Source organism: Battus philenor, unplaced genomic scaffold (assembly GCF_028537555.1).
Source record: "Battus philenor isolate CCGP_79_NKW_IND1 unplaced genomic scaffold, ilBatPhil1.0.hap1 SCAF_29, whole genome shotgun sequence".
NCBI classification, from domain to species: Eukaryota; Metazoa; Arthropoda; class Insecta; order Lepidoptera; family Papilionidae; genus Battus; species Battus philenor.
Window position 1 is genome coordinate 2,533,610 of NW_027181692.1, and position 24,421 is coordinate 2,558,030.

The 24,421-nt window shown below is 34.8% G+C and overlaps 1 protein-coding gene across 1 annotated transcript; it reads left to right on the plus strand.

Annotated features, from left to right (window-relative positions):
• The first annotated feature begins 538 nt into the window (after nt 1-538).
• Nucleotides 539-24,351, plus strand: LOC137926159 (phenoloxidase-activating factor 2-like). Its single transcript, XM_068769714.1, has 9 exons — nt 539-640; nt 17,574-17,706; nt 17,806-17,957; nt 18,813-18,963; nt 19,358-19,488; nt 19,788-19,897; nt 21,281-21,442; nt 23,247-23,410; nt 24,115-24,351. Exons 2-9 carry the CDS (start codon nt 17,581-17,583, stop codon nt 24,304-24,306), a joined length of 1,188 nt encoding a protein of 395 aa, XP_068625815.1. The 5' UTR covers nt 539-640; nt 17,574-17,580; the 3' UTR covers nt 24,307-24,351.
• The last annotated feature ends 70 nt before the right edge of the window (nt 24,352-24,421 follow it).

Consider the following 24,421-nt stretch of genomic DNA (forward strand, 5'->3'; position numbering starts at 1 on the left):
TTGCTCCGATGTGAACACATGCTTACCTCATTGCCACTTTATTTTCTGGTATTATTTCTGTCTATCTAATAGCGTTGTTGGTTAATTATTTTATTTATTAAATTTGTTACTTTATTACTGCGATCACAAACTCCTTCTTTAGGGGAAATCTATGTTTTGCAGTGGGCGTCTATGGGCTGAGACGACGAATATATGTATGTAGATTACCGATTCAAGATTTTCGAGAGAAATCTCGGGCATATTAATCAAATAATCTAAAAAATCGCATAAATTATAAAAGTCCAGCTGGCATTCTTAAAGCTACATATAATTGCATAATTACCAACATAAGTCCAAATTAACGCAAAGAGAGATCATTCGTGTTGTGTAAACAAAACGTTATTTGAAGTAGATTATAAAAAAATTTAGTGAGATATTTATCGAATATCGATGCAACCGTCACTTCCCACCGCGGCTCCATCATGCACATCACTAGCTGTCAACTTTGCCCTCAGTACGCGCGAAACCGCGATGATAGATACGCGCAGTTTGAGTTGACGCCATATTTAAATTTTGTGTGAGAAATATATATATTTATTGTTATTTAAATATTTCAATAATAGTGGATTGCTTGTTGGATATATAAAGACAAAAATCTAAGGTAGTGTAATATTATAGTTAATATTTTAATTTTGTTTTTTAACGTCGTGAATGATACTGTTTGTTCGTTAGCATTTGAAATTCAATGTTTAAAGCATATCTTTAAAGGCGCGTGATCTAAACTTCTTTAGCGAAGATTTTTTAGAAATCTCGGCTGAGGTCGTTACATCCTCTACAGGTTACGTGTAGATTCTGTTGGTGCTTTATATAATATGACTAACGCCTTTAAGACCACTGATGGACTAGGCGTGGGACGACCAACCAAGGTGGACTTTGAAAAGGTGGTGGGAATACGCTGGTGCGGGCAGCTTCTTACCGCTCCTATTGAAAGTCATTCTGGGAGTCTAATGTCTAGGTTTGGACATATTACGGTTGAAATGGTGATAATATAAAAAGTTTTTATATGAAAGGTTTCGTCAATAAGTATATACAACACAGCCTTTATATGTTATTGATATCTTCCGCGGATCTTGTAGTCTTTAGAAACACATATTAATAATTCACTGTATAACAGAATTTTAATAATAATTGAGTATTTTTAAGCAAACAGTCTTAAAGATTACGCGCCGGAGAAAACATTTTAATATTTAGAGCTGTTTTAGTGTTTAAAGTCGTAAGCCAGTTGTTTCCTCTTAGGTGCGATCAGTTTTGTCTTAAAAATTTTTAATTGTTGTGGTCTGATCTTTCTGTAATGTTGTGTGAAGTAAATTTTTAATGTTGTTTCGCCTATAAAGGAACACAACAGAACCATTATTTATACGGTAACTTTTAATCTACTTTTAACTGTTGTACTGCTGGTGTACCAATGTACATATGTATATATAACGTTAGTACTGGGAATTAACACTGGCTTGTTATACTTTTCGCTTCTTTTCTTGTATCTGTAAAGGATTGTGGCCTTTTTAGTAAATTCTGTGGCCAACTATGTCACGCGATCTGTGCCGGTATTTGGCGATGGATGAGCGCATGGTATTGCGGCCTCGTGGACTATTCTACTTCTGGTTGTGGTCTTCTCGTGGCTGTCTGACCATAAACGCGCATTATAAGGCACAGGCTTCATTCTAAATTTATATGGGGGGATATACAATGATCGGTACGTGGCATTATGTTACGCAGAGGACGCTGCTAATATAAAATAATCCTATATAATTAATGCATAAAGTGTGAATTATATAAGATTGTATCCCGTCAATCGAACCTGCAACTTACGTTCACAAATGTTATATCTTTACCAGGAAACTCCACCAAATTTTAAGTATCTGTGCGTTATGGTGTCCTGTAGATATATATATATATATATATTTATAATTCAATTCAAAATTCTTAATGAATCGGGTCTCCAAATAATAAAACAATCTACATACAATATTAAATTAATTTTAAACGAGATAATAAAATGCATTAGTACTTATGTTACAATGATATTATTGATGTAAGAATGTATATGCTTGCTCTGGCCATAAATACTGTTAAATTTAAAAATAAACAAAACATTACTTTTGAATTTGGAATCCGTCATTGTTATATGACTGTTCAATGTGTTTTGTTATTTTCGCGCCAATATATTGTTAAATATTTTGCGATTTAAAAACGGAGCGGGGTGATAAAGAGAACCGAATCGCTGTGATTGCATTACATGAAATACATGTGGTGACAAATGCAATTTCTAAAATGTTCCATACGCTTGGTGTAAGTCAAATGTTTGTGTACCGTGCTATTGATAGGTGCAATAACATCTCTGTTTGTGATAGAAAAAGATCTTACCGTCTACGTAGAATTTGTATTAAAAAGGCGATCAAAGCAGTAAGTGAAAGAATTCGAAGTTAATACTGGCCAAAAGCAAGATTTTATCTCAAGAAATGAAGGTAGTACCTGGAACCATGTCGCATGCTTTAAAAGGTGACCTAGGACTCGCAGATCATAAGAGACGCACTGGTCATTTCTGAACTGTTAATTTTAAAAAGAATAGAGTGGTAAAATAAAAACAATTACTTAAGCGATATGTAAAGGGAGGTCAATATATATATATTTTTATATTTCTCTCTCTCTATATATATATACATATATATACTAGATGATCCCGCAAACGTTGTTTTGCAAAAAAAATTAAAGTTTTTAATTAACAAATGTAAGATAAGGGTTGATCGTAGAGGGGTGAAAATTTAGGTTTGTATGTATTTTTGTATGCTGTATCATAATAAAATAAAAACCAAAAAAATTGTCTAAAAAATTAAAAATAAAATTTAGGGGTGGACCACTCTTATCACTCAGGGGTATGGAAAATAAATAGTAGCCGATTCTCAGACATACTGAATACGCATGTAAAATTTGGTAAAAATCGGTCAAGCCGTTTCGGAGGAGTTCAAGTTCGAACACCATGACACGAGAATTTTATATATTAGATATATATATTTCACTTTAAAGCTTTTACATCAAACACCCGGTATTTTGTAATTATGCAATCGCAGATGTATCCACGTTATTAATCTACATATGACGTCATTTTTCGTAAATTGCTTCACCCATTCCAATCACTCGTCATAATTTTTCTAACGACGTTGACATTATAAGTCAGGGGAGGTCAACCTGCGGCTCGCTAGCCTTATTCGACTCTTTAAAGGATTATTTTTGGCATCGATTATTTGTGATTTCAAAACTCGAAACAATATACTTAAGTAAATCACTTTATTCAACTTTAAACTTTAGAAAATTCAAACACCAGTTAGTATTAACTGACCAATTATAATTTAACAAATACTTCGTGTGTTTGAGTTCACGCATATATAATAAAGTTCTATAAGATATCTTAGACCTTCTCTTTCTTAGTATTGAATCTAAAATTATACATATAAATTATTAAATAAATTTTATTATAGCATTGAAGAGTTTTTAGTTGGTCGAAATGTGTGGAATTTGGTGTATTGACTCTTTGGCAGAGTTGATATTATAATGTGTTAATCAAACATTGTTAGATTTAATTTAAAAAGAGCAACTGGATTTCTGGCCAGTTCCGAGCTGGTGGTAGCTTACTACTTATAATGTTAAAATAATAGATGATTCAAAATGCATGTAAATGTCTACTTGAGTAGGTATTTTGAATTCTAATTTGAATCTGAAAGATTTACAAAGAAGTAATTTTACTAATCTTCGCTAATTAAAGAATCCATCGCCTTTGGTATGATTTTGACCAGAGTTCCCCAAACTTTTTTGTGTCGTAGACCCCTTGCCATGTTTTTCCGTGTTGGGTAGACCCCCTACTTACCTGATATTGATTTCCTGTAAATTTCTAACTGTAGTGAAGTTTAGTGTTAAAAACTTAAAGTAAAAACACATGTTAATTTATACATTTATTAATTTAATTTAAATTAAAACTACTCAAAATAAAATTTTGTATCTGTTATGTAAAATATACGTAACCTTAAATAAACAATTTTTTTACTTCATAGGTACTTTTATAAATAATGTAAATGTTTTGATATTATAAGATAGCATGATGTAAGTAAATAGGTACTATCAGTGTATGTGTTGAGATCCACTATCTAGGACCCCCATTTTCATTTCATGGACCCCCAAATTTTTTTTCGCTGACGTAGACCCCTTGCAGGTTGTCATAGACCCCTTGCAGGTTGTCATAGACCCCTAGGGGTCGATGTAGACCACTTTGGGAATCACTGATTTAGACCATGTGTAAACGGACGCTATCAATGTTACTTCTCCTGCGCAAAAGTCTACCGTCTTGTCACCAGGGATACACGGGTTTTTCTTATTTGACCAAATTTAATGACAGTAAATACGACTTTGCTACTTTTGTATAGCTTACTATTATTACCATAATTATATGAAGCGCCATTGAATTTGGTATATTGAACAAATACATAACTAGTTATTTACCACGATTTTCTATTGCTGCTGTTTGTGCTATCGTTGCCAATAATGATTCTATTAAAATATTACGACATCACTATCTAATGGAAAAAAGAGATTTTGGCACATATATGTATATATATTAACTATTTATGTTATTACTATAAGTATAGCATCTATATACATTTGCTTACCTACCCACCTATTATCTCTGTATCACATTGGGTTGACTTTTAGAGAATGCCTAACGGCATTAAGTACGCCATTACAAAATTTGTTAAAAGGGTTAATATATAAATTAACCTATTGTTACAATAAGATATATAAAGTAACGTTGAATCACGCGTTTGCTCGTTTTTATCATCCTGTTCTATAAAGTTTAAATAAGTGATGATGTTTCGTATGCGTTTGGGAAATTCCGCAGGTCAAACACTGAGATTGCTTCTCGATATATTTAAAAATCCAGAAAATAAAATTCTAAACGGTTCATTCACTTTGATGATACGAATAAATGTGTAATCCTATACATTTATATACATAAGGCCTAGTGTTATTATAGTTTGAAGGAACTTGAGTGTATTCCAATTATATTGAGTTATTAAATTCTCTATAGGAATCCGTTTCTTACTTTGTTTGTGCTTTTTTTTAAAAAAGAATAATATATTTATATAAATTTTTATGTGTTGTTTCTGGTCACAAAAAAGGTAAATATTATTCCAATTCATTTATTGGCAGAGTTATATTATTTTTATTTTTAAATGTGTACTTTGTTCAATTTTCTTTTAAAAAAGTTGTATTTTCGTAACCCTGGAACCTATCTTCGATCTTTACATGGTGTGCTATAGAAAATCTTAATTCACTTTGCGGCATTTCAATTTGCGTCGTGTTTTTTTGGAACGTAACCACGACGCAAAGTGAGGTATTGGTGTAGTTCAACACTCTAGAAAACATTATACCAAAACAATATACTCTACAGAGTTTGGTGTTAGTACTTCTCAGTTGATGGCGCGTTACTAACTAATTTAAACTATCGTGATGATCTGATATAATAAAACTAGTTTGCCTTTTTAATTGACTTTAACATACATCTAATATTTAAAATTCTCGTGTCACGGTGTTCGAACTTGAACTCCTCTGAAACGGCTTGACCGATTTTTACCGAATTTTACATGCGTATTTAGTAGGTCTGAGAATCGGCTACTATCTATTTTCATACCCCTAAGTGATAAGGGTTGTTCACCCTTAAAATTTTTTTTTTATTTTTTTGACGAAATTTTTTGTTTTTATTTTTTTATGATACAACATACAAAAATACATACAACCTTAAATGTTCACCCCTCTACGATCAACCTTTATTTTTAAATTGAAAATTAAAACTATTTTTTTTTTTGGAAAACAACGTTTGCGGGATCAGCTAGTAGATATATAATGAATAATATCGATTTAATAATCTGACTAAACTTGTCCACACTTTGCCCTATCGTAGTAGCATAGGTAAGTTAGGGGTATGGAAAAAACCTTCCTAGAGACTACTAGTGCACAATGGAAAATCTTAATTCACTTTGCGGCATTTCAATTTGCGTCGTGTTTTTTGGAACGTAACCACGACCCAAAGTGAGGTATTGGTGTACAGCAAAGTTCGCGACAAGTCGCTGTATACGAGCAGCGCAGGGTGACAGCATATGCCTTTCAGTGAGCATCAATCAGCTGAAAAGAATAAGATAGTTTTGTTTGTTTATAATTTTATTCTATCAACTAGCTGACCCGGCGAACTGTACCGCTATAGTCAATGAATGTCGTGTTACCTTTTAGCTGAACTAATTTAAGCTTTGATGAACGTAATACAATGATACAAAATAATATTAATATATATAGAAATATAAAAAGCATTTTATTATGATAATGAATACATACAGAATGAGAAAAAAAAATAATTGAAGACGTCAAACACATGTCAGAAAAAAAATGATTGAAAACTATGTCGTGCAGATTGGGATACACTCATTTTAATTCATTAATCGGATTTTCATTCAAACACCTTGTGGTAAACGACATTTGTAAACAATTATGTTATATTGTTAACCTTTTCCACTCCAAGGCTGTTATGTAGCATCGATAAAATTTAATTGAATTATATTATCTTGCGATTCTAGAATATGTTTCATTCATTCGTGATTCAAACATTTTAGTAACAAAAATCTTTCCTGTTTTAAAATTTTCCGCAAAAAGAAGTGTTACACCATGTCGAGTATCACTCGACAGAGGAGCTTGTGGAACAAAATCAGTGTCGAGTGACACTCGACATTGGAGTGGAAAGGGTTAATATATCAAATAAACTTTATATATCTATATATAATTTTATCATTAGTCTACGTGTATATTACTAAATAAATTCCAATTTGATTAATATGCTCGTTACAATAATTATAAATGTTTTTCTTTCTGATGATACAAAAATAATTAAAGTTAAATGTATTGACCGCCTTGATTCAGTCTTGAACTTCCTGTCTTTGTTTCATTTGACCTCCTATTTAATTTTTCCGTGTTATCGCAATATTTCTCGCTGGACGATCACCTGCTACGTTTCCTACAATATGTATTTGAATTATAAAATTAAAATATTTACTTTGGGGGCAATTTGATTGTTTAGTGGAGTAATGTCACGTGTTTAACCTTTTTGCTTTAATATAACGTTTTTTTTTTTTTAAATTCCCCTATTTATGGTGGGATAGGGACTTTATTAGCATTTAATTTATTCACTTAATTATTTTATTTTCATTCTCTTCTCTTTCATTCTGTTCTTTTATACCACAATTCTGCTTTCTTTCCCTTTTGCTCTGTTTTACCACTCTTTCATCCTCTTTTCATTTTACTTTTTCTTAATTTCTAGTTTTGTTGTATTACATTTTTATCTTTATCTTTATCACAGTTTAATAGTATTTATTTTTACATCTTTTTTGTTTTTGTTTGTTTTTTTAGGCATCACCTAACTTTTATTTTTTTCTATTGCATATTGTATAATTCTTTTGCAATAACTGAGGAATTCTTTCATGGTTTCTTTTCCGCCTATCAGGGGGGGTATTGTCTTCTCCCTGATTTCAACGCCAGACCGGCACTCGAAGCCGTGCCGGTTAATATAACGTTATGTATGTTACATAGGTGGGTCGTAAGAATTTTAGAAAGACTAAGGTTGAGCATGGCATAAAAAAGGTTGGGAATCACTGATCTATACAGACGAATCACGTAGTATTTATTTATTCGAATTAATTTTTCGATTTTTTTTTAATAAAAAATACAAATAACACATTATAACTCCATTACTACGTGTATTCATATACATTGAGTCAAAAATTCCGTTGCGAACTCTTTAAGTTTTTTTTTTAATGATTTTCCTCAACACGCTGCGAAGGTTATTTAGTCTGTGGCCATCGTAATTTCGTTATTATATTTATACTCTCCGATTGTATTGTATTTGCTGAATATTATAGAGGTTGCAATGATAAATAATATTGTTTTAAACTTTTAAAAATATATATATCTAAAAACCATGTCCTGATCCACATTCGGTACATTTAAACGCTATATATCCTGAGACCAAGACTCGTACTAACGCGAGAGGACCAAAAAATATGCAACATATACTGTACACCAGAGTTCCCCAAACTTTTTTTGTGTCGTCGACCCCTTGCCATTTTTTTCCGTGTTGGGTAGACCCCCTACTTACCTGATATTGATTTCCTGTAAATTTCTAACTGTAGTGAAGTTTAGTGTTAAAAACATAAAGTAAAAACACATGTTAATTTACATATTTATTAATTGAATTTAAATAAAATTTTGTATCTGTTATGTAAAATATACGTAACATTAAATAAACATAAAATAAACTATGAATAAAATAACATAAGCAATAAGACAATATTTTTAGTGAGAAGGATGAACCTGATGCTTTAATAATAAATTATCAACATTTGACGTCAATTTTGTAAGGGTTAATCTTAAATCTCCTCGGCTAATGATGTCCAGTCCGTTTCTTTTTTTCGTTAGGAGATTGGTAACAGCGCTGAACCCCCTTTCCACTAAGTATGACGATGGAAGGAAATTAAAAATTTCCTCGCTATATTCCATAATACGGGATAAGTAACGGGTATGTTGTTTTGCAGCCAGAATTGCTGATATTTCATTTCATGGAGCCCCAAATTTTTTTTTGTTGACTTAGACCCCTTGCAGGTTGTCATAGATCCCTAGGGGTCGATATAGATCACTTTGGGAATCACTGCTGTACACCGTCGTTGTTGGCATTCCATAACCAGCCGGTTCCAGGGCCAATCCCTTATTATACTAAATAGAAGCGCAGCTTGAGTTTCTTTCGCCACTTCTACTCCTAGCGCCGGCAACAGGACCTGACCAAGTCAAGGTTCTGCCCTTTCTGACACCCTTATATCGGAATTCTAAGCAGGTTATCGACGAGAGATAGCCCTGGTAGAGATTCCTTCTTGAGCATAGCCTCTTTGAGAGGATCAAAAAATAAAAATATATTATAATTATTTATTGTAAGAATTAATTACAAATTACATTTATATGCTAACTAATTTAGCTGTCCACTTCGAAGTGTCAAGATGATGTCTTTCTTGATATCTATTCCTCATCACAATACTTCTGGTCACGTAGTTCTACATCAGCAGTTAGCGCCTTGCGTTCCTGCGACTTTGATATCTGGGATCGGATTGCACGACACGTTGACATATTCCCTACACCAGGGATGACCAACACGCGGCCCGGGAAATATTCCTATAATTTAATTTATTTTATCGACTTTCTGTTATCAATATAATGTTTTATAATTAAATATAATAACATGGTAGTACAAACTAAAGCGAAACGTTTTATAAAAATAACCACCGATCAAAATTGAAACACGATTAGATAGTTGCGCACGTATTATATGTACGCTTGTATAAAAAAGGTGCCATATTTCTAATTAAAATTTTCAAGTATATTCGTTTTTCCATTTTTACCTTGTTTACTTTTATTTCGCATTAATATTTGTATCAGGGGTACCGGAAAGTAATGTAGCTTTCTTAAGTTAAATTCACAAGACATTTTAACAAGGTTTTACTTCTAAACAACAATATATTTACCTTCGTTATCAACAACCTTTTGCCTTCTTGTATACAAATTTTCAATGCCGGAGCGGTAACAAATCAATCGGTTTTTCTGTAAAATATGTCGACAGAAACGACATTATTTTCTGGTTTCCCTATTATTTTTTTAATTCTAATGTTTATTACAAATATAGTTTTGTAAATTATTAATAAGTGTATCACATTATGTGCGGCCCGTTGATTAAAAAGGTTGATCACCCCTGCTCTATACGATACGTATGTGACAAGTGTGATATACACGTTATATAAATATAAAAATCTAAAACAAATTTTATGTATCCAAGTCTTGACTTCATCCAATTTTCATCAAAATTTACATTGAGATCTCATATGATGTTCCGAATTCATTTATCGCAAGATTTGAAAAAAGAATTGTCAAAAAGAACGTGTAAATGACCTTATGGGACCAGATAACTTTTTTTTTTTAAATATATGACATCCCGCAAGTCATGTTCGCCTGTTATTCTGACCTCTCAGGCTATATGATCCTAACAGGGAGTAGACAATCTAATGTCAATAAGAAATATAATCCATAGTATGTTGATAAAAGAATTTTAAATATCGAATATTTTACCGAATCACTATACCGAATGACGATAAATTTCGATTCGAACAATCAATCATTGGCTGAACGGCCTTAACATATTGCATTGAGGAAAATTAAAAAAAAACTCCAAAATTTGACATTGGCGCGAAATCTTTAATCATTGTGAATTTTACATGAACGCTTCTGTTATTAATTCAAAGTATTTTAAACTCAATTTTAGTTTTTATTGTTTTTTTAATTAATTACTTTTACAGAGTTATTAGGATTATGCATATGACGAACGAATGTATCTGATATAGTCCAGCGAATTGGTAAGTTAAATTGGTAAAAGACAAGCTTCTTATCAGACCGCATCCCACTGGTCCTATTGGAAATCGAGAGCTATATGCCCAGCTGTGGACGTATTACTTCTGTAATAAATAAATATATGAACGAAAAGACCTACCTTAAAGATATTTACATTCCTTCTGACGTCATTGGCAAATGCAGATCAAGTCTGAAAAATAATATACATATTACGCTATTTGTGAAGTGATCCAAAAAAAAAACTTCACTATTTTTAATATTTTTCAGAGATTCCTCCTCATGTTCCAACTAGAAGTTCTAATTTTATTGCGTGTTAAATAAAAACACATCTCATTCAAGCAAAATAAATGTCTTACGTTTCTACATAGTGTGAAGACACGTGAATTCAAGGCAATTAGTTGAAGTATAGTATTGTTATTAGTATTATCTATAGTTGCAACATGAGGTCGCAACGCACCGAGTAAGGTCTGTCAAATGTCACCTGCATATCTGACCACGGCCTTTTAAAGTATATATGATTTATATTTTCCTGTTTATAAATAAACAAATATAGTATCTCATATCTAAATAGTGAAATAATGACTTTTATAGTAATTACATACAATCTGTACTAACAACCCAGCGTCCTTGCTCCGAGAAAACGGTACAGATTACATACGATATTAATAATGACCATTTAAAGATAATGTAATAAAAAGTCCACAGAGTATGTTTACGGAATTGTTAGGATAAACGTGTGAATTTGTCATCGCGGCACATGTTTCCGAGTTCGATCGACAATCGCGTGTAGCTAGGTTCATAGCTTACTGACCCCTAAGTTCTAGCCAAGGAGTCGGCCCTGGAGAACAAAAGTTGGATATAAAAGTTCCTCTGTTTTCTTCATCAAGCGTCAATTCAGACGGGAGACGAATGGACCAGGAGGTACGTGGAAGGTAAGACAGCGTCGGGGATGATGATATTTTTCCCGGATTTCCGAATCGAGCTCGACATGGTTCTGATCCAAATGTTCAAAGAGTACGGGAAACTCGCTGAGTATCTGCATAGATTTAAACTCAAGGAGATTCTTTCGTGCATCTGTAACCCAGCGCTGGCCTAGACCATGTTGCACGAAATAACGAGCTGTTTCGCAACAAGGAAGGTTGAATTGCGAACTGGAGGTAAAGAGAAGGGAGAAGCGTAACACCATCGCCTTCCTAATGGGAGACAATGCCGCTATATATTTTTAAAATATTGTCACAAAATTATGAGGGAAGTTATAAATGTAATTTAAATAAACATAAAAATATGTTATAAGAAACAAATATTGTAAATATATTTAATGGAATCAGGCGTTATTTTGCACTCATTCATTCTTACTTAGGAAGTCTATCCTAAGTAAGAAAAGGACCAATATTTAGTCACTTCCGCACATGCAGTGGTAGTCGTGCAACAAAGTGCACCACATATCTGTACTTCTGGCGGCCGGCCCGCCATCAGTTCATGATTTGCCCAAGTGGCTCCTAGTCTGAATAAGTCTGTGCAACCATGGTGTATATCGTCTTCCGACGATCTAAGACCTTCGGTCCAATTTCTGGAAGGACGTTTCATGTTGCGTATGCCGGTTCGTATTCTCTAATTCAGAGCATTAAAACTTACTCCCACTTCAATTTGCATATCTCTTGATTTCTAACTTGATCTCGTAAGCATTGTTTTGAGGAAAGGAAGGCGATGAAAGCAAGAAGGAACGAAAGAACAAAGATTGCAAGATATTGTGAAGGATAAAAGGAAAGAATAAAAGAAATTGAGAAGTGTGAAAGTGTGTGTCGAATAAAGATAAAACTCTGAAAAAATTATGTGTAAATAAAGTCCCTGTCCCAAACTAGATAGGGGGTACGAGAGGCTCCCAATAGCGGGGGCCATAAAAAAAGCATTGCTTCAGGCGACATCGCTTCCCTTTTTGGAAGAGACCACCACACTTTCGGTTTTGTTGCAGAGTGGTGGGTGACGTAATTAGGCATAACAATGCCCTGTAACAGGAAATGTGGCGAGGGTTGGGAGGCGATGCATGAATGTAGTGTGGTTGAACCCTGTACGTTGAATGAAAATATGAAGGATAAAACAGGGAATAAAGAGAGAAATTGTAAAAAACGAAAGAGGAATGGTGAAAGTAAGGAGGTATATATCCCTATCCGGAAAACAAGATGTTGAAAGAGTATTAAAAAAATTGTAGATAAATTGCGAGCATAGCCCTCTTCACGGCTCGTTGAGTATCTAACTGTGATAAATGTAATAAATTTTTAAGGCAACTTGAACTATACGTTTTTTTTCTTTTAATGTCCTCCGCTATGGGGACCTCTTGTACCCCTGTCAATTGTGGGACAGGGACTTTGATTTTCATTTAATATTTTTTAATGTAATAATTTTATTTTCGCGCTCTTCTGTCGCTCCTATGATCTTTAATTTCTTTATTTTCTTTCTTTCTACAATTCTTCTTTCTTTCCCTTTCATACCTATTTTCCCTTTTATTCGATACCATTCTTTCTTCTCCTCATACCTTGACTATTACAACTTCTTTGTTCTTATTATACTCGTATATCACATTTTTGATCTACTCTAGGTATACATTTTTATATACATCATTTTATACTTATTTAATGGCCTATTTTTACACGTTTATTTACAATATTTAATTTTAGATGAACTCCTGTTTCTTTTTATCACGTTTTTTCCGCAATCGTTCTGCACAGAACAATACGTTCCAGGGTAACTTTTTCTGAAGGAAGAGTATTAGTAATATATAATGATTGTTTTGATAGATTAAAACTGTAAGAATGAGAGGACATCGGCTTTTGGGCTGTGAGTCGAAACTCGTTAAGCATGTACAAGGGTATATCAAAGTCCAAATCATGACTCAAGGTATTGCTATTAAAGAATGACAAGGAGTATGATGAAATATTTTATATTGCTAAACACCCGAGTGATGGTTGATAATATTGTAAACAGTTGAATGGCCTGATCGTATTGTGCAAGCCGATAGATGGACTAAATATCACGACAATTACTCGTCTTTAAGTCGATTTAAATCAGAGTTCCCCAAACTTTTTTCTGTCGTAGACCCCTTGCCATGTTTTTCCGTGTTGGGTAGACCCCCTACTTACCTGATATTGATTTCCTGTAAATTTCTAACTGTAGTGAAGTTTAGTGTTAAAAACTTAAAGTAAAAACATATGTTAAATTATACATTTATTAATAGAATTTAAATTAAAACTACTTAAAATACTACTTCTAGATACTTTTATAAATAATGTAAATGTTTTGATATTATAAGATAGTATGATGTAAGTAAATAGGTACTATCAGTGTATGTGTTGAGATCCACTATCGTGGACCCCCAAATTTTTTTCGCTGACGTAGACCCCTTGCAGGTTGTCATAGACCCTTAGGGGTCAATATAGACCACTTTGAGAATCACCGATTTAAATCATAAAAATATTTCGTAATAATAAACGCAAGAATATTAATAGTTTTTACTAACAAACGTAATTGAAGGTGAGACCACAGATTCATTATGATGTCAATTAATTCCAGGTACGTGTATTCAAATTACCGGTTTTCCTTATACGGTTTATTTCCAGTCTGTGTTTGCGTCCGCCGACATGATGACACTAATCGTTGTTGACATTGAGAGACGTGTTTTCCCGCGCTTTTGCACGATTCTTGTCATTTTTGGCGGGTGTTGTGATCTGTCGTTGTTGTGAGGTTAATTTTTTAGTTCGTAATGTTATTAAGTTATATATCTTGTCAATATTTTATAATCTGTTTTTTTTTTTACAATGCGCGGTTTTACTGGTTGGTTTTTTATTGAATGATTTAAAATCGGTTTACAAACATGTTATAGACTACTGGTTTTTTAAAGTCAAATATTTGAACGCATCATTTTACAGATTAGGAAATATAACTAATTTTATACAGGGTGTATTTTTGTTTATATCGTTTAAGTTAATACTGCTACACGTGGTCGTCGCAAATTTTTGACATTATTAATTAAAAATTTAAATATGTGTTATAAAGTATGACCTAAAAAGATTAAAATCTAATCAACAATTTTTAATGGAATCAGGCGTTACCTTGCGGAAGACCATCCTAATTAAGAAAAGGACCAATATTTAGCCACTTCCGCATATACAGTGGTAGTCGTGCAACAAAGTGCACCGCCCGCCAGCCCGCTGATAAATGCGTGTGCGGCAAACAATGCGAATTACACAACTGCCACCGTTAACTCACTCTCTCATGAGTGAATTAACGGTTTGTTTTAACACTTTGTTGCACGACTACCACTGGCATGTGCGGAAGTGGCTAAATATTGGTCCTTTTCTTAACTAATCAACAATTGCAGGACGATTCACTAAGAATCATACTGTACTTAGCATTGGATTAAGTTAATTACTTTATTCTTTTTACTTTATATTAGTAAGCCGTGGTAGTTCAGTGGTAGAGGAATCAAACTTGCGATCGTAGGCCACAAGTTCGTTTCTCGCGATACAATCTTATATATTTCACGTTTTGTGATCATTAACAACAGTATATTTTAATCTTTTATGTTCCATGCCCCATGTAAGCCTTTTTAAAACTCTTAGGCCTCCTTATTTAACATATATTTTATATTAAAGCAAAACAGTTAAACTTGTGTTTAGTCCACTTTCGAATTGCCCCCTGTAGGGCGTGTGCTCGCTGGGAAACACATATTTACAGTTACCGATAGTGTATGTCATGAGGAAAATCCCAGAAGAGAATAATTCTATATAAACTGGAATTGGATTGAACTTTCCTATAATGATTTTTAATTGAAATCCCTGAATGATTTAATGGCATATTATTAAAATATTAATTAATAATAAAGCTTTCTTTCGTTTCATACAATTGACTTAAAATAAGTAATTTTAAATAATAGTTTTGATAATTTTGTACTAATTTGGACCCCCTCAGGGAAAAGCCTTATATAAAGCTTTCCATTTTTCTCTATCTTTGGCAACTTGAAGCCGCCCGTGATCTGCGTTGCCACGATCTCGTGAGCCCATATGACATTAGGTCTGCCTTTCGCTCTGGTACCTCGTGGTCCTGTCCATTTTAAAATCCTTTGTGTCCACCTGTTATCAGCGAAACTTGCCACGTGACGTGCACAGCTTCTTTGGAGGGATAAGTGCATATGTCATACACGTTTTATTGCGGATGGCTGTGTTCCTTATTTTATGTCTTTTAATTTGATATCCAAGTAGCTTCTCTCCATTCTTCTCTGAGTGGTTTGTATTAAGTTCCTAGTCTTCAGGTCAAACGTCCTAGTTTGGCATCCGTAGGTGAGGCATGGTAAAAATGGGGGGAGGGGGTTATTAATTTACAATAAAGAAAATAAGTAGAAGAAATTGAATAGAGAAAATCATTACCATAACAATTTTTGTTAAATTAACCATTTTTTACTAATTTATTACATTTAAACTCTAAGACATACGCCAGTCTATTGTAACACCGTTTACAGTTGCACACAATTTGCTGATTTTATGAAGCGTAGAGAAAGGTATGATAAGCTTATATTTATTACTAGTTCTAATCTCTGTTAATTACCGATTTTATGTTTATTAACATATATATATACATATGGACAAAATTATTTTATATATATCGACTATTATTTTTTATGTACTCGTTTTTGGGGATTCCCCTTGCTAGAAGCAGGGATATTTACAACAAGTTTCTCACAAATATTTGTTATTTCTACGCTCTTCTTTTGTCCTTCTGAAGATGTTTCATTCGTTCCACTGTTGTACTTCTCATTCTATTTCATTCCTTTCCATACGTTGTTACATTTCATACATCCTCTCATCCTTTGCGTTCCCTCCAAAATACTGTAACAGTTCAAAATTTTTAATTTACAATTTCGATATTTATTTAAGTTTTACATTATATTTCAGTTTTCACGCCCTCTTTATCTACTTACGTCTTATTAGTTTTTGTTAATGTTCTGATGATCCTCCAGAGTACTCCAGAAAGATCTGGCTATATCTAACAGAAAGTGTATATACATAAATCGTTATTATTAAACTTTTAAAATATTTATTGTTGTGGAGTTTCTTCCTGCTTCTCCACAACTGTAACACCTTGCGAAGCAGAATAGAGTCCAAAAATGTAATAGATTTTAAAAAAGTTGTCAATCAAAAAATCCTATTTCAATGTTGAATGATTTTTAATCGTTTTTTACATGTTTTATCCTAATTAAAATGAATAACTGATGTGAGAAGCAGATGGACTAATTCATACGAAAAACCATTACGGAATGCTTGTATTGTTGTATTAATACACGTGCCGGAATTGTATCGTGGAAAATTCCCACAGTCGCGTGGCGAATAAGTTTTTTTTTTCTTTTTATATGACCCCTGCTGTTGGGGACCTCTTGTACAACCGCTGCCTTGGGTTCACATAGACAGTTATATCCACTCTTCTTCCGTCCTTCTTAATATATCTCACTCATTCTTTTTTATACTTCACATTATCTTCCATCCCTCTCTATTTCTTAACATTTCATACCTTGCCTCTTATTCTTCATCGTTCCACCTAGATTGCTAATTTTCATTTTCTCTATTACATTTTGTTACGTTTTTTGGTATCAGGTATCATCCTATTGTACTTCAGCCGAAGCTCAACTTCTCTGTAAACAAGGGAATTATTTCAGCGCCAGTCGGAACCCACGGGGTTTTGTTTACCTTATTAAATATCCTGGTTCAAGTGGCAGCTATAGCCCATTTCACGTAGACCTGTATCTATAGTTTCGAACAGGGCTTTATATTTTTAATATACTGTTTATTTACTTGTTTTATAATTGTTATCACATTTTTTTAAACACGATTTTAAATTTATTACATTTCTAGTTTTTTTTTTTGCGGCTCGACACAGCTAGCATAGAGGCCCTGGGCCTTCCTGTCTATTCTTTACGTAGAACATAAGCTTATTGTCAACTGTAGGGTACCTAGTCAGATTGTTATTGCCATTTGTTAAAATTAATTTATGAAATATTGACGTCATAGGAGGAAGATGTTGGCGTATCTACTTATGCTGGGTTCGGCTTTGGCCTACCCTCAGGTGACGATCAAACCTGATATCCTGATCGACGTTTTTGGCACCCCGCCACCGACTATGAAGACACCTGGACTCGAAGACGTAAGCTCTGAAATTCTTCCTAAATTTTAGAATTACATCAACTGTAATCTCATTAGTAATCTTCTGCGAAATATTCTGTGATGACGTCACGTTTTCCAGATCGTAGTGAAACCTACAGACAGTACATCTACGTTCGTAGACAGCAACGGGGAGTCGTGCAAATGTGTGCCTTATTACTTGTGCGACACGGATCTTAATGGCGTGAACATTTACAACGAATCCGTAACAGGTGCCTTCAAGCTGGATATACGGTGAGTGTTGTTGTATAGTCCAGGTGGTTGGCAAGATGGCCGATGAACACGGCAAGTGTACCGCAGGACGTCCAAAAGTCGAATAGACGACTTTATTAATTATTTTGTAGCGAAATACGAGGGTGGATTGAAAAGTACTCGGCCTAACCAAGAAAATAAACACATACTAAATCAGTTATATTTTTATTTTTCCATATGATCACCATCAAGTTCAATACACTTTTGCCACCTCCCCTTCCAAGCATTTAGACCGTTGAAAAAAAATGATTCTTCCTTAGAGTCAAAATATGCATCCACAGCTGCTTTGCCCTCGTCGGCGGGGCGGCGGGGTTCATCTTTCACACTCTCTCTACCACGCTTAAATTCTGCTATCCATTTTTTGACGGATGAATATGACAGAGCACAATCGCCTAATGTACTGACCATGTCATCATGGATGGCTTTTGATGATAGCCCCTTCTTATGGAGATACTTAATGACGGCACGCTGCACGATTTGCTCCATTCGCGGAAATTATGTCCGATTACTTTGTTAATAAATTTATAAAATCACAACTAATTATCGCACACGTTTCGAACTTCACACAATGAACTAGTCTGAACTGAACTAAATAATGTGCGTAGATTTGATTTTTAGAATTGAATGGATCTGTGTTAGGCCGATTACTTTTCAATCCACCCTCGTAATCACAGCTGTCAAAATGCTTTCGCTTATCTGTCAATTCATCGGTCAAAAAATTTTAGAATAAATCATATGAACGTATTTTACTTAATTAACAAGTGCAGATCTTGTCCAAGTAAAAAGTATTAGTAAATTTAAGTAAATTTATTTTTATAAAGTGAGATGCAATTGCAGGTTTGGACAGGACGAATGCCAGGAGAGCGTGGAGCAGTGCTGCAAGAACCCGAAGGAACCACAACCGCCGCCGGAACCCACGCAGAAGAACCTCAAAGGGTGCGGTTATAGAAACCGCAAGGGTATCGACTTCACCATCACCGGGGGATTTGTACGTGATCTTGATGTAGTTCTTAACTCTCTCATCAGGTACTGGTGATAAGTGTGTACTGACAGTGGTGGTAGATTTATCTTGATCATCGTGGTACGGTTTGGTTCTCGTATTATAGTTTCGTGGACTGTCCTATGATGATAGTGGTGATGGGTCTTTCTAATTTCATTGCTGTAGTATTTGTCCATATATATAATCTAGTGCTGTGAATTACAGTCACCGCCTAACATCAGGCAAGACAGAAGTCAAATGCTGCCTATAGTTCATAGAACCAAAAATTTACATATCATCTTCTCAATTTTGTTTTCAAAGACTGGAATACCAAGGATCCTTGCATCAAATACTTATAAAAAATTGGTGCTGGTGGATATCAGTAATGTTTTGTTGTGGACAGGGCTCCGAAGCTCAGTTCGGTGAGTTCCCGTGGGTGGTGGCGGTGCTGGACGCGGCGACGGGCAGCTACGCGGGAGTGGGGGTCCTATTGCACCCACAGGTCGTCATGACCGGCGCTCATATCGCATCCAAGTAAGTACTGGATACCAGTATCCATTCAAGTCTCTAGGTTATCGGGGTCCAGAGAACCTGGTAGGGCAACAATTTAAATTTTTCTTTAATTTTTTTAACTTACGTTTTAAATATACACCATCTTAAATGTTAAATATTATTGTGTAATCTTTAGGAGTAGATAAATTTCTGTATATGTACATATATATATAGAAAAACCTCTATATAATGATATGTATACATATCTAACTAGAAGTTAAATATATGCACTTAACACATGAAAAATGTATATAGCAATAAAAAGCTGTAAAAAAATTCAGATTTGCTCCTGGAGCCGTGAAGATCAGAGCCGGAGAGTGGGATACGCAGACCAATAAGGAGCGGCTACCGGCCCAGGAGAGGATCGTCCAGGATATGTATATTCATCCAGGTATAGCATACAATCAATTTGACATTAATATAAAAACATATGATATAACAAATTCTTTCAACACTGTTTGGGGACAGATGTTCCTCCTTTATTGTTTTTTATTTATATATTTAATATTACAGGATATGTAATTCTAGTGTGTCGTTGGCAGAATATATAAATTTATTTATTGTACTTTATTGTACACCATAGATAATAAAAAAAACACACAATTTTTATAGATGTATAAGAGGCGATCTCTACCAGACAACCTTTGAATGGAGATAAGAGAGATGAAGGGGAGGGCAGTTTAGGATGTACATACATACAAATATATACATTATTACACTTATATATATGTATATATATATATATATGTATGTATGTATGTATATAAATATGTATATGTATTTATATATATGTGGAAAAGGTATTACATGAATATGAATAAATATATTTACATTGGCTAATATATACTGTGTTACAACCGTCAGTGTCTTTCTTGTTAAATATCTGATTAATTTGATTAAACAACCAAAAATAAACAAGTTAAAAATTGTGTTACCACATATGAAAGTAAATTTAAAAGTTATGTTGTTTATTTGTGTATTACATAAAAAGTTGAACTAAGCCAATTTTGACTTTTACTTACACTTATATATCATCAGTAAAGGCTTTTTCACTGCATTAATAACGTAATATTGTCGATAAACAAAAGGTTTGCTTTGAGAAAAAGAAAAAAAATTTTTGGACCCATTATTGGGATCTCTCATTCAACTTCTGCAAGGCCAGGAACTTTATTATTCACAGGGTCAATAATTTTGTTTTAGTTTCAAACCTTTCAAATTTGTTCTCTTATTCTTTTACACAGTACCATTATATCACAGATACAGTACAATTTGCTTATTTTCATTTTCTTTGATATATTTATGTATCATATTTTGATTGTTTCTAAAGAGATTACGACCTAATTTTATAGAATCATTATAATATAATTGAGACTTTCATTATTTAGTTTTTAACAGTCTAGATCATACCCAACCTTTTTTATTTCTTTTTATTGTTTATTTACACTATTACTCAGCAGTACTCGTGAGGAATAATTGATGAAGTAGTGTAATGACCTTTGTCTTTGACACGGTTGAAATCTTGTTTTTTATATTTCTTCTATAGTCTAAAAAGCCAAGGTATGGAACAACTTACCGGCTTCGTTATTTCCAGCTGACTATAACTCCGAAATCTCTAAAGTAGTTGAAAGAAGAAGTTAAAAGTTTAGAAGAAGTTAGAAGTTTCAAAAACCATATAGCATCGTAGACCACGTCATCATTTAAAATCAAGCGAAATAGAGGTCAAATGCTTAACCTAAAGGCGATAAAAAAATGATGACATTTAATGTCCTCCCAGAGTTCCACCCCAAGAGCCTGCGTAACGACGTCGCACTCCTCCGTCTGAAGGAGCCCCTGGAGCTGGCGGACCACATCAACGTCATCTGCTTGCCCGAACAAGACGAGAACTTCGAGACGAGTAAGGACTGCGTAGCCAATGGTTGGGGGAAGAACTCTTTCGGTAAGTCAACAACTTGAAATCCAACTTATTATTTATTTAAAGGATTACTAAATAAATGCAAGTAAAAACATGGGCTTCCACCTAGATTTCTGACCTTAACAAAAATTTATCCATCTGGCGTTTAGACCTCCCACACTGCGTTTCTATTGTCTATTGTCTCGTGCGAAGTTTTTGCTGTTAGCCTTGCGGCTTTTACAGCTTCATCGGAAACGAGTTCACGGAACGGAGGGGTCCGAGAACTATTTAAAATTTACAAGATTCGAGTTTCCGAACCCGTATTTTCTCGGCGGGGAGACGAGGAAGTCACAAAGGTAGTGACCGCGAGATAGTAGCAGCGGGGCTCACCCAGCCATCCCTCGAGGACACAAACCCAGCGCGACCCAGTCGGCTAATAGCACTCGCGGCTAGCGCGCCTGTCTAGTCAGTGTTACTGCAAGTGTACTGAATGAGGAGTTAAGTGTTGACGGCAGCGTGGTCGACTCGGCAATCTAAGGAAGGATACTGATCCTACCTCGGATCGCATACGCTGTTCGCGGCGGCGGCGTCGGGAGGCCGACGCCGTTTACGTAACGGACAGTGAGAACACTGCGTTTGCCGATCTGTCTCTACAGCCTTGAGGCTTCAGCGATCATTGTAATGAAATAGAGCCGCCAGACAAATTGACATCAAACTCTTAATATAAATGAACAATGATTTTAAAATTCTTGGTTTAATTTTGATTGGAAATTCAAAATTTATGTATGGGACGGACATACGCCAACGCGCTGGGGTGGGGTATTTCCAACCGTTTCTATTGGAATTTTATGTGGAGGCCTATGCTCACCTGTGGTCGTTCGACTAAAAGGACGATGATGATTTCGTTACATCAAGAATCTTTAGTTTTAATTTTACCTTAATTATAATTAACTTTCTTATAGACTCCATCTTTAATACAAAGAGTATTTCAGTAGTTGTAATCCAAGCCGCAACATTTACATTACTTATAAAAGTACCTATGATGTAAAAAAATTATTACATATGTTAATAAAATTGTGTAAGTTGTAGGATGTTGGTATTCGCTTTGTGGTCGCAATACATTTTGAACATACACTAAACTTCACTACAGTTAGAAATTTGCAGGAAATGCTCAACACGGAAAAACATGGCAAGGGGTCTACGACACAAAAAAGTAAGGGGAACTCTGATTTAAAGGCATAATAAATAAATGCAAGTTTATGTAAAAACATGGGCTTCCATCTAGATTTATAACCCTAACAAAAGTTTACCCATCTGACGTGTGGACCTCTCACATTGCATTTGCCGATCTGTCTCCACTGCCTTAAGGCTTCAGCGGCGATCATCGTAATGAAATAGAGCCGCCATTTTACCAAAAATATTAGATTAAAAAATGAACATCAAACTCTTAATATAAATGATAAATGATTTTTAAAATTTTTGGTTTAATTTTAATTCGAAATTCAAAATTTATGTATGGGACGGACATACGCCAACGCTGGGTGGGGTAATTCCAAGCCCAACTGTGGTCCTTCGACTAAAAGGACGATGATAATTTCGTTACATCAAGAATCTTGAGTTTTAATTTTACAAAAATTATGATTGACTTTTTTATAGACACCATCTTTAATACAAAGAGTATTTCAGTAGGTTTACAACCGAGCCGCTTCAAACCGGTCCTACTGTACATGTCCACCAGTGGGCATCTTGAAGCTGAAATGATTATAGTGGTACTAGTTTGATTTGCAATAATTGGCGAGGACCACATCACAAATTTGTTGTTGAAAAACCTGGTAAATGTGTGGTCCAGGTCTGAAAGGTCGGTATGCCGTGATCCTGAAGCGTGTTGAGGTGAACATGGTGCCGCACGACACCTGCGCCAGCATCATGCAGACCACGCGTCTTGGACGCAACTTCCGTCTGCACGACAGCTTCGTGTGCGCTGGAGGCGAGGAAGGCAAGGACACTTGCCAGGTAACTACATACAGGCAGTGATGGAGGACAGTTGGTACTTGGATGGGAAATCTTCAGATGTTCACTAAATACCATGGCCATTTGGGAGCAGAGGGGGTGGCGGTGATAGTTCTACAGTGATGATGAAGGCACAGTATTTCTGCTGATGCCAAATCTTTGAGGAGAGGCCAAGGCTATGTAGAATTCAAGAGTCAACTAAACAACGATGTCACCATCAATTTATCAAAAATTGAAAGTTTTGTATGGACTATCAGATACCACCATCATTTCAGTCCATAGGTCGCCCGCTTCTGGACACCTCATCCAGAAAATTTTAAGGTCTGTCTACCTTGTTGGTCTTACGATCTACATGCCAGCCTTTAGTCTCTACTCCTCAGGGGCCAGCTGTTCCATACACGTGGTCTACCCATTGACTCTTCAATTTGTCAATTTGCTGGAGTCAGTTACTTTAATTCTACGGATCTCCTCATTTCTGATTCGTGATGCTCATGGTGGGAGACTCCATGTTTCTGTACCATAAGTTATTACTGGTCTCAGACTTTAGTCTTTGGGTATTGACGGATATTTATGACAGATATTTTTGGTTGACGTCAAATGTTTGAAAGCAAGAGACAGGGGTTTTAATATATTACCTTATATATAAAAAGTCTATAAGGTTCTGGTAGCACATTATTAAATATGAATAATGATGTCACCCATTTCAGGGTGATGGTGGAGCGCCACTAGCTTGTCCTATAGGCAACGATAGGTACAAGCTGACGGGGCTGGTGGCGTGGGGCATCGGCTGCGGCGAGAAGGGCGTCCCCGCTGTCTACGTGAACGTCGCCATGTTCCGTAACCTCATCGACGCCAAGATGGCGGAGTGGGGCTTCAATACGGTGGGAAATACTGTTTGAGCCTCGAAATTAATGTTTAGAAAATAAATAAAGATATTTTACGATTATTTTGTTTTCATTTATTATTTCTGTAATCTTTATTTAATTAAAAGCCGATGTAAATGAATTATGTTTT